Here is an 11742-nt window from a genome sequence, read left to right on the forward strand (position 1 = left end):
ATTGTAAAGTACAAGTTTTAAGCATAGTTTTAGCATTCAAGCATGTGAATAACAAATTCAATCTTCATTGCAACAAAAAAAATAAAAAAAATAAAAAATTCAACCTGAGCAAAATTTTGCAAGAAAAAAATCAGCATTACATGGTTGTAATTTAGCCTTTTAGACAAGTTTAGGCATTTAGTTTCCATGGGAGCAATAAATAAATAAACAATTCAACTTTAATTTCACCCTGAACACATTATTTTAAATTCATCCAAAAAATTTCAATTCTCTGTCAAATATGAGATGCTGTTCTCACCTACTCTCTGGATACAAGCAATATGGGTGAAGAACTGCTGAAATCAAGAGCAAATCAATGCAATTCATCATATTTTAGGGGAGAATCCCCTGCACAGAACTGCCACAACTTGCAGTTTTACAACAAGAAGAAGCTCAAGCTCACTGAGTCACTGTCTTGCAGCAGGAGCACTGCAGTGTGCAGGAGCTCTGGCCTTCAGGCATTCAAGAGCATAGAGGAATGTTGAATCACATTCAGCAGCATAAAGGAGCTCTCTTGTTATTCATGGCTACTAGTAATAATCAATCAGGCATTCAGGTGCATGATGGAGTCTTTCTCCAGTGTTTAGGCATGCAGAAATCAAGCAAAAGAAGAAGCTACAGTTATGCACGCCTTCACAATGCTTTTATGCATGAGTCTGGAGTTGCAGCACTGGCGAGTGGCAGGCGGCCAAGATGCAGCTTTGGTGCTCAAAGTTTCTAACAGTGCCTCCACAAAGGCTTGAACAGTGAACCCTAAAATCCTTAGTGCAACAAAATTTAGAAATCCTAAATGGGATGGGGGAAAAAGGCTGTCCAGCTCTGGTTTTTATAGAACCAGGCTGACCCGCTTGACCCTTTGTTTGGGCCAGGTTGCCCAATTCGCTGGTTCGTGCCTATTTTTTTCTAAGTTGTAATTGATCAAGTAATATCCTTGTACCAGACCGAAAATGGTCAGTTATGTTTGGTGTTCAAAACATTGATTTAAGAATTAAATCATGAATCTTGAGAATCGTCTGTTTCATGGTTGATTCTCAAATGCTTTGAATTGCCCACTAGATTTGACTTAGCAAGCTAGTGAAACAAATTGAATCATGTGATTCTAATGGAGAAATAGTATGATTTTGACAACTAAAGGTGGAGTTGAATCTAAGTTGTGGATTACTGAGAGAAGCTTTAGAATTTAGAGATTTTAAGATCAAATTGATCAGTACAAAAAAGACGGATTATATTAAATATAATTTGTCATGTTAGGAGGAATGTTGGAGAAAAGATTAAATTGATGGTCAAGAAATTAATAGCACTAATATATTTTGGTGGAAGACTCAGATGCCATGGACATTTGCAATATAGGCCACATAGTGCACTAGTGAAGAAGAACGAGTTAGTTACTGTGGGGGTCAGTAGGAGTAAGGGTAGACCTAAAATAACTTGAAATGAGATGGTGAGTAAGGATTTAATAGCCCTAATAAGACTTGGTTTTGTTGTTGTTGTTGTTGTAATATATTTTGGTGGTGTTGTGAAATGTGGCTCACATACTGAGTGGTAAACATACACAAAGGGAAAGCATGAAGGAAATCATGCAGCAACAGGGGAAACAGTTGACGGTAAGGCTCTAACCATCGATAGATTGGAGCAAGTTTTCAGACAGTATGCATCCTGTTTGAAATCGTCGTCAGTTTGGCCCAAACCGTCGATGGTTTGGCTTGGGATACCCAGTGTAGATTTCAAATTTTGAAAAGGGGACATTAATATGGTTGGGGTTTGGAGGGAAAACCTCTAGGAACTCTATTTATATGTCATTTGTGATGTATTTAGAGTGATGGTTGAGAGAATGGTTGTAAATTGTACATTGTTCATGTCCTTTGGACAAGAAGACAGTGAATTTTGCCGTTTGTTCCCGTGGATGTAGGCATTGTTGAACCACGTAATTCCTTGTGTTATTATTGCTTTTATATACTCGATGTGGTTGTGGATTGTTCTATATATTCATCATTGATTACTGCATTGTTTGTTTGATCCTACATACAAATATATTCCACTGTGCAATTCATTTTTCACAACAAATTGGTATTAGAGCATCATTGTAATGACCTCTGGATCTTCATCTACAAAATTTGACGTTATCAAGTTTGATGGAATCGGGAATTTTGGTTTGTGGCAAAGAAGGGTAAAAGATCTCTTAGTACAGTAAGGCATGGTGAAGGCCTTATACAGAATTCAACCAGAAAGTATGGATGAAGCAAGTTGGAATGAATTAGAGGGAAAGTTAGTATCAACCATCCGACTATGTTTGGCTGATGACGTGTTGTATCACGTCATGGAAGAGGATTCTCCGGCAGCAATTTGGCGTAAACTGGAAAGCTGGTATATGTCTAAGTCCTTATCGAACAAACTATTTCTTAAGCAAAGGCTGTATTGACTTAAGATGGTGGAGGATTCGGATTTGAACCAACATATCAACGCATTCAATCAGATTGTGAGTGATTTGATGCGTGTTGATGTAAAGTTAGAGGAGGAAGACAAGGCGCTGATGCTATTGATCCCTACCCGCGTCTCACACATATGAGAACTTGGTTAGAACGCTTACATGGGGCAAGGAAAGCTTGAATTTGGAAGAGGTGACAAGCGCATTGCTCAGTTTTCATCAAAGAAAAATGGCCAGCAATGAAGTTTCAAATGGTAAAGGGCTTGTGGTGAAAAGTAACCAAGAACATGGAAGACGTAAGTCTCGGAGCAGATCTTAGTTGCAATCTGGGAAGAGGAAGGACAAAATGTTTTAAGTGCGGTAAAATTGGGCATATAAGACCAAAATGTTCGGTGTGAAAGAAAGGGAATGCTGAAAATCAGCAGGCTCCGTCAAAATATGCAAATGTAGTGGAAGGAGACTCGCAAAGCAGTGATGGTGATATGCTATGCATTTCATCGGGTTCGGAGTGTCTCTCGGATTATTCTTGGATCTTAGATACCGGATGTTATTATCACATGACAGCAAATAGAAAATGGTTCAACACCTACGGGTCAGTTAATACTGGTTGTGTTTTGATGGGAAATGATATTTCATGCAAAATAATTGGTATTAGAAATGTCAAAATCAAAATGTATGATGGTGTTGTGAGAACCTTATGTGATGTAAGACATGTATGTAATTTCATTAGGCACTTTAGATTGTAACGGATATAGTTACAAGTCTAAAAGTGGAAATATGAAAGTGTGTGAAGGCAAATCGATAGTGATGAAAGGAGAAAAGGTAGGAGGAAATATCTATGCACTGTAGGGTAATACAGTTGTAGGTGGAGCTGCAGCTATAGAATTTGAGTCAGATGTTTTGTGATATATGCGGTTGAGGCATATGGATGACTATATGTATTCAGATGTTTGAAGACCGGTGATGGTAGCATCACGGGGTAGACATATGTTTTTCGTGAGTTTATCACGAAAGGTCTTGGTGTATCTCATGTGGCACAAGTCTGAGGTGTTTTCTAGGTTTAACTTGTGGTTGAGGTGGAGAACCATGCTGGGAGAGAGATCCTCTGGTCAGACATTGGGACTGAGTACGCTGATTTTGTTCAAGGAGTTTTATGAGCAGGGCAGGTTATATGCAGGGCTTGCAAGGAACTTCTTGGTGAAGTCAGTAAGTATGACGCGTTTTTCGTTTAACCAATTGCCAAAGGTTTTGAGGAGAGTTGCGGGTGAATTATGGGCAGGTTTTGCGGTAGAATACTCGGATGTGAGTGGATGTCCACAAGTGCACATTTCTAGTGATGTTGGATCTAGACTTGGTCTTATGTCCAGACAGTACATATTTTTAGGGTATAAGAAAGGTGGGTTCAAGTTGGGTGATCCCGTGGCAAGTAAAGGGATGATCAGTAAAGACATTGATTTTGGTGAGAAAGCCATGGGGCAGCGTACTCAAGTAAAGGAAAAGAAACAAATGCTAGAAAACTGCAGCAGCAACAATAAATATGTTGTTCAGGTGGAGTTAGATACTCAGGGCAGAAATGTAGGGAGTTCTATCTCGGGTCAACAATATCACAGTATAAATGGACATGTGATGCAGGCGGAGCTGCACACTTAGGGCAGAGATGACATTGTTCATATTGCAGGGAGTTTCAGCTCAGTCGGTGGGCCCTGTCAACGGAACAGCAAATAGCAAAAGCCTTGTTGTCCACACATCTTTCCTTATTTTAGCCCACAATTATTTCCTTATTTCTCCATTCATTATTCTGTACAATTAGCATATATTTTTGGTAGATTATAGCTTATATGTATAGGGCTAGAATTATGCTGGAACTTATTTGCTTTCCATGCATAGCATTCTTGTAAAGTCTATATATAATACAAAACTAAAGGCCAAATGATTTGGCCATTCACAATACTTTGACAGGCCCAGGTGCACTATTAGACCATCACTCAAGTATAAATTTGGCATTGTGGTGTTTTATGCATTCATTACTACCAGCAGCAAGGCTCCTACTATTTTTCAAGTTGTAGTGCATAACAAAGGGAAAAATAGATGGATAAGTGCTATGGTGGAGGAGATGAAGTTATTGCATAAGAACAAGGTGTGGGAGTTGGTAAGGCTTCCAGTGGGGAAGAGGGTTATAGGATGCAATTGCTAGAGAGTGATGTATCTGTTGTTTGTGAATGACATGTTATTGGCTAGGAAGACATTGATTGAGACTAATCAGTTGGGAACTCTATTGAAAGGTTTTGACATGAATGTTTTGGGTACAGTCAAGAAGGGTCTTGGTTTGAAAATTCGCATGTACGGAGCTGCAGGGTGATGAGTGCTATCTCAGGGTGGTTTTGTGGACATAGTTGCAGGGAGATTGGTGTTATCTTAGGATAATTTTGTGGACTGAACTACAGGGAGACTTTATTTGCCATCTCAAGGGGGTTTAGTGGAGAATCGATGTGAAATGTCTACCACACGACACCCAAGGATGGACGGTGATGTCCGGGATATGTCAAAGGCCCCCCATGATGGTGCAAAGGAGTGTTTCGGTAGGCAACAGAGTGGTCTGTTAGTTGTAAGATTTGTTGAAGACTATGCAAGGGGCTTTGATGATAGAAAACTAACAACAGGTTTTACTGTTGTGGGAAGACCTTGTTGGAAGCCTAAGGCGCAATCCCAGGTTGTTACATCTACAACTAAATCGGGGTTCATGGTAGAAGCCGAAGCTACCATAGGCAAGTTCAAGCCTTGCTTGGACTTGGTGTTCGTCTCTAGTTGTTAGACGGGAGACGGTCTTAACCTAATGTCTGAAGTTCAAGGTGGGGCAACGGGTCATGTTTTTAGGTTCTCCTAAGGGGTGTATGTTTGCCAAGGTGGAGAGTGTTGTGAAATGTGGTTCACATACTGAGTGGAAAACATACACAAAGGGAAAGCATGAAAGAAATCTAGTAGTAGTAGGGAAAACCGTCGGTGGTAAGGCTTTAACCGTCAACGGTTTGGAGCAGTATTTCAGACAATATGCATTCTGTCTAAAACCATCGACGGTTTGGCTTGAGATACCTAGCGCAGATTTCAAATTTTGAAAGGGGGGTGTTACTATGGTTGGGGTTTGGAGGGAAAACCTTTGGGACCTCTATTTATGTCATTTGTGATGTATTTAGAGTGATGGTTGAGAGAATGGTTGTAAATTGTACATTGTTCATGTCATTTGGACACGAAGATAGTTAATTTTGCCATTTGCTCCTGTGGATGTAGGCATTGCCGAACCACGTAATTCCTTGTATTATTATTGTTTGCTGTGGTTGTGGATTGTTCTTTATATTCATCATTGATTACTGTATTGTTAGTTTGATCCTACATACAAATATATTTCGTTGTGCAATTCGTTTTTCACAACAGGTGAGAATATTGGAAAAAAGGTTAAATTGATGGTCAATAAATTACTAGCCCTAAAAGATTTTAATACCTTGGATCCATGGTCTTAAATTTCCACAAAATTGTCGAAATTTCTTTCGAAATTTTCAGTTTCCTCACCCTCAAAATGGAAATGGCAGTCAATTTCCGTCTTATATAATTTCCATCGAAATCTCAACGAATAATGCAAAATTTATTGAAAGCTTGAAATTTTTGCGAAAATTTTCGAAATTTTTACTATAGAATGAAATTTCCTTAGAATTCGAATGAGAGATGTAGGAGTGAAGTGAAATTTCTCTTTTAAGTTATTTTATATTTTTATTGAAACAAAAGATTATTATGAGAACTTTTCAAATTATATGAAATAAACTTTCAATAACATTTTATTTAACAATTTATGTTTAAATTATCATTATTGGTATAATAAGTAATATTTAAATGATTTGTGAATTTCATTTGTGTTAACAGAATAGCTTAATGCACATTCTTTCAAATATATATGTTTGATAAAAATATTATATTACAACTTTTCCTCATACACAACATAGATGTATTTAATTCGTAATATATTAGTCCTAAAACTTACATTTTTATGTCTTGACCATTTTAAAAGTTTCATATAAGAATTCTATGCTTTACTACTATTGGTTTCTATTATTTTTTCGAAATTGAAATTGAAATTGAAATTTCCATCAAAATTTCTATACTCGAAATTTGAGTTGAAATCAAAATTAAGACATTTGCTTGGATCTATTATGTAAGTTAAAGGAGAAATTAAAGAAGTAATACATAAAGTTAAAGCAAGTTGGGTGAAATGGGGTAATGCGTTAGGTGTTTTTTCTGATCATAGAATGTCCTTAAAATTAAAAGGAAGTTTACAAGATGGCTTGCCCAACTATGTTATGTGGATCAGAATGTTGGATAATTATGAAACAACGTATCCGATAGTAAAGCTTACAAAATGAGAATGCTGAGGTGGATGAGTGGTATAGTTGTATGAACTCATTCTGATCCAAAATGTAAGTTCAGCATAATATTTGTAGAAGATAAGATTGTAGAATATAAGATAGTGGAATGGCGGTTAGGATTGGTTGGCCACGTGCAACATAGGAAAATAATGCATTGGTGATGAGTAAGCTAGCTGACTTTAGTGATAATAGGATGGGGAGGGGTAGACCTAGAATAACTTGGAGTGAGATAGTTGGTAAGGATAGGGCATCCCTCCATTTATACTAAGTTGAATCGTGTAGAATGGCAGAAGAGGATTGTTGTGGCTCACCTAGAGAGACTCGAGGCTTGTTTTTTGATGATATTTGGGGGTTGGGTGGGGTGTCTCTGGTTGAATGGCATTATTTTGAGGAGCATGTGTGTACACATCAGCTTCATTATTGAGAAGTAAATCCATGCACATGCCCATTAGAACGCAGCCTTGGCCTGCCCTTTTTTGGTTTTTGATTCCGCTGCAGTTGGGGAGGTCTAGGATGATCAGAATGTGAAGAGACATGCTTGGCTGACAAGCCATTCACTGTTGTGTTACAGTATCCTACAGTTGTGTTAGCGTGCACATGCACAAGGTTATATCAGTCTGCCAATTAGGAAGGTAAATAGTGGCATGGCCTATGCCTTTAGCAGGACAATTGGGAGATAAATGTGATTTTCAGTGGCCATACTTTTTGTCTATTTTTTTTTTGGGGTTTTCTGCTTTTCTATGTAAAATTTCTTCTTTTATCAAGAAAGAAAGTTTGATATTGGAGGAAAAAATGGATTCATTGAACAAGAATCGATGCCAGAAGTTCCATGATCAGATGATTTTATGCTATTATTAATTCTCTCTATGGGTCAAATTATTTACCACGATGGCAATAAAACAGTGCTGAATAACCATCATCTAATGATAATCATGTAAATTTGAGGAGTTCAACGTTTTGATATAGTTCCACAATCAAGGATTTGAGTCTGAAAATATTTGAAAAAGTGGCTTTCAAGACATCTTTGAACCTCTCATAGGTCAAGAAAATTATTTCCCAGATACAAAAGTCCTTTTATCTGAAAGAAATCATGTCTTCCCATTTGGAAGAGACTTTCAAACATTTTCGAACCAAAATTATTTCCCAAAAATTAGGGTTTTCGAAATCAGTGAAGCTTTTTCCCCCGAGTCCTTTTAGTTGGTGGATGCTGGTAAACATTTATCCATTTTGTGATGTTTGTGGTATTTTTTGTTTATAGGGTACTTTGTAGAGAGAATATCTTGTTGAATATAGTCATGACATTCTACTTGCTTTTAGGAATCAGAGAAAGGATCATGGCATGTACCCTTAGCAACTGAAAGCTGTGAGTCCTCAAGAACTTGGCTGTGCATCACCAGGCGAAGTTCTTGTAAAGGTGGCAATGGTCCTGCAAATACAGAAACATCTAAAGTTAGCGGTCAGCCTCTTTGCTGCAATCATAAACTATTGGAGCCATGCACCGCTTGGAGTACTGCTGCTACAGGCAGTGGTTTACATGATGCTGCAGAATCCTTCCAGGTTTCTAATGGTGAAAATAAAGTTGCTGCAGTCATGACCGGTAAGAGAAAAGATAGGTCCCCATCTCCATCTCCTTCCCGGCTGCACCCTGCGCCTCCCTAGCCCTATCTGGAAAAGCCTTTGCTTGCTTGCCATGGTGCTCTAATTGCGGGCAGTATTAAAAAAAACTTGCATTGTTGCAAGTTACTGGGACTTTTACACCTGCAATTGTCTTCAACCAGTTGCTTCCTGCATAATTTTTTGTTTTTAAAACTTTCAATGTTTGTTATTTTTTAATAGTCAATATTGTTGTATGAATTTTTAAAATTTTGTCTAGCAATGGTAGAGCTCTATGTACGGCCATAGTTGTAGACTACGTTTTAACTGCACTATTGAAGTCTCATGATATATTATTTGGCTAACAAGCTTCGTAGTTCTGCATTTGGCAACCTTAAGGAAAACTAAAACAATTAGGAATTTGCTGCAGTAGATTTTGTTAGTTACACACTTTCTGATTATTATTCATAAAATCAGTGTCAATGAAATTAGGACAGCAACACATTGGGTTGTGGACTTAATATAATTTGGACAACTTGTTCCATTTAACATAAATTTCCAATTGAGTCCAAGGAATCAATGCGTTGAAACTTGCCTTGAACATATCTCGCGAACGACCCAAGCATGCGCGAGACTTCCAATAGGAAAACGACCCAAGCATGCATGAGATTTCCAATAAGAAACAGAAATGATTCTCATCGAGTCCATAAAGTTCAATATTTGGTGATTGATTCTTGTCGAGTTTATAATATTTAACTGTAGGAACATTATTAGGAGCATAGTTTTGCATGTTAAGTGTACCAAGTCCATGATCAATGTATGCCTTCTACAGGAGCCCTAATAGTTGATGAGATCTCTCTCTATGAATCACAATACCAAAGCACAAAGGAAGTCCCTCAAAGATCGTCTCAAAAAGGTGATTTGTCTCGTGTAAAAATAAAAATAAAGAACGTGGATTTGCTTTTATTTGTGTAGCCAAGATTTGAACTTGAAATAAGTTGCCCTCGTATGACTCTTTGCTGTAGAAGTACTAGTCGGCGCTCTTGCGTATTCTGAAACTTGGGACCACATTATTGTTCTATTGACCTTGGTTCGCTAATTTAAGCTTTGTTATTTTCAACCCTCTATTATGTTGTGGCTGACAAAGCAAACGGTCTGGTATTCCTATGTGTTTGGGAAGACACACTGAATTTAAATTTGTATGAATTTAAATTATTGTATTATAAAATTATATTGAATTTTATTCAAATTCATACATTCATATTTCTAAATGTAAGATTTTTGTGTCAAAATCTATTTTCTACAAGGGCTCCAAGAGGGGCGGGTTCAAGTAGTAAACTCAAGGCTAACCTAGTTAAATGGTCCGGATTTGAGCCTTAAGATTATTACTTTCTATTTGAAATAATAATTTGGTATTTAAGTGGAGAAGGGTAAATGGGTGAACCTATTATTCTGATAGATTAGTCGAGTGTTCAAAGGACTTTAGATGACATTATTTTCAAAAAAAAAAAAAAAACCCCATTTTCTACAAATGGAGATGCCTCTATTCTTTTTGGGTGTCTTTTTTTTCTTTAATTGAATGTCTAAGCCCTATTTAGCTCCTCAATTTTCGTCTTTTTCTTTTGAAAAAAAAAGTACTTTATCTGAAATAATATTTATGATAAGTAATCTCAAATTACTTTTAGATAAATACATTTTCAGATGAATACTATATCTTAAAAAAGTACTTTTTTTTATAAGTGGTTACAAAAGATCTCAAGCTTATCCTTTTCATTCTTTAAAATTGGATTTGACAAGTGTTTAATTTGCAAAGGAAGCATCTATAACATTCCGCTTGCTTTTGAAAATTTAAATTCCTTTTGAAAAGACGCTGCGTTGATGTACAATGTCAATCACTTTATTCCACCCATCTTGAAATTAAAATAGACAAGTAGCCCTTTTGTTTCAATATATTGTAAACAATAATTTGAAGATGCAAATTTATCCACAAAAAAATATGGAATGGAAAATTCCTATAAATTTTCCATGCCTGAAGCACTTTGTCTTCTGCTGAATGAACCCAAGCCGAGGACCATATGCTGCTGTTCCATACTGAACCACGACTCTCTCTCTCTCTCTCTCATCTTTTCTCTTTTTTTATTGTTGTTAGTTGAATATTATTAAATTTGATTTGAATTTTTGGATGTTGAATATTGTTTAAGGTATTTTATTATTATTGAATTTATTTATTTATCTATTTTCTCTCCATTACGTTTAGCGATAGATTTAAGTAGCAAGTCGAGTTGTTTAATTAATTTAGTAAGGTTCGGTTTGGTTCTAAAGGAAAAAAAAGGAGAATAAAATAAAAAAATAAAAAAAATTATTTTTGTTTTTAATAAATTAAATTAGTTGTCATTTTTAAAATTTAATCTTTGTTGAAGCGCGGTTAGTTTAGGGTTAGCCTTATTAAAGTTTTCATTTTTATTGTGTTCAGTTATCGTTTGAGTTGTTAAAGCATTAAATTTTTGTTGAGTTCGTGTTTGTGTTTAAGTTTGGTCTTGATTTAAAATTTTAATTTTGTTAAAGATTCGTTTTTATCGTTCGTGGTTGTGTTTGATTGAGTTTCCATTATTACGTGTTTTAGTTAGGTGTTAAAGTTACCGAATTTAGTTTCTATTCCGAAGTTTAACGCGTGTTTTGATGTTTGCCTGATTAGACGTAGGTTTTCCGTTCTTGTTATTTAATTCAGTGCATGCTAGAATTAGGGTTTAAATTGCATGTTTGTTTAATTTGTCAAAAGAAATCTCAAACAATCATGAAAATCCCAAATCTGAACTGAGTTTAGTAACTTTTTAATTTTGATTGGAAAAACGTAAAATTTGAGATTAAACCGCATTCCCTGAGGAGACGATTTAACCTTTGGGCTGATATTACATGACAAAACTCCTATACTTGGGATAGCTTCCGAGCTGCTTATTTTTTGAGTGAGTTAACCGTGGAAGAAACAAAAAGATTTGGAAACTATGTTCGTAGAAGAACTCGTGGGCTCACTCAAAGCTTATAAGTATAAAGTTAACAGAAGGAGAGATGATAAAACACTCGAGCAAGCCTTCCAAATGAAGTTGTCCCTCAGTACAAATAAATACGATAGGGGGGGATGTCACAGCGAGGAAGAGGACGAGGATCTCGTGGAAGAAATTTTGAAAATTTTGAATGCAAAGAAGGCAGCAGAGGTGGAAGAGGTCCCATTAGAGAAGGACGCAATCAATAGAACTATGTCCCGCTAGATAGAGG

At 36.6% G+C, this 11742-nt stretch overlaps 1 protein-coding gene across 3 annotated transcripts in view; it reads left to right on the plus strand.

The window, feature by feature from the left end:
• Positions 1–9594, plus strand: part of LOC131145089 (proteinaceous RNase P 2) — a 47810-nt gene extending 38216 nt beyond the window's left edge. For 2 of the 3 annotated variants that reach the window (XM_058094157.1, XM_058094158.1), the window contains 2 exons: positions 8194–8473; positions 9302–9594. In XM_058094157.1, the coding sequence (XP_057950140.1) occupies positions 8194–8473; positions 9302–9444 (423 nt within the window). In that variant the 3' untranslated portion in view covers positions 9445–9594. The remainder of the gene's footprint in view (positions 1–8193; positions 8474–9301) is intronic. The other variant, XM_058094160.1, reaches the window with a different exon arrangement.
• Positions 9595–11742: the final 2148 nt, after the last annotated feature.

Source organism: Malania oleifera, chromosome 12 (assembly GCF_029873635.1).
Source record: "Malania oleifera isolate guangnan ecotype guangnan chromosome 12, ASM2987363v1, whole genome shotgun sequence".
NCBI lineage: Eukaryota > Viridiplantae > Streptophyta > Magnoliopsida > Santalales > Ximeniaceae > Malania > Malania oleifera.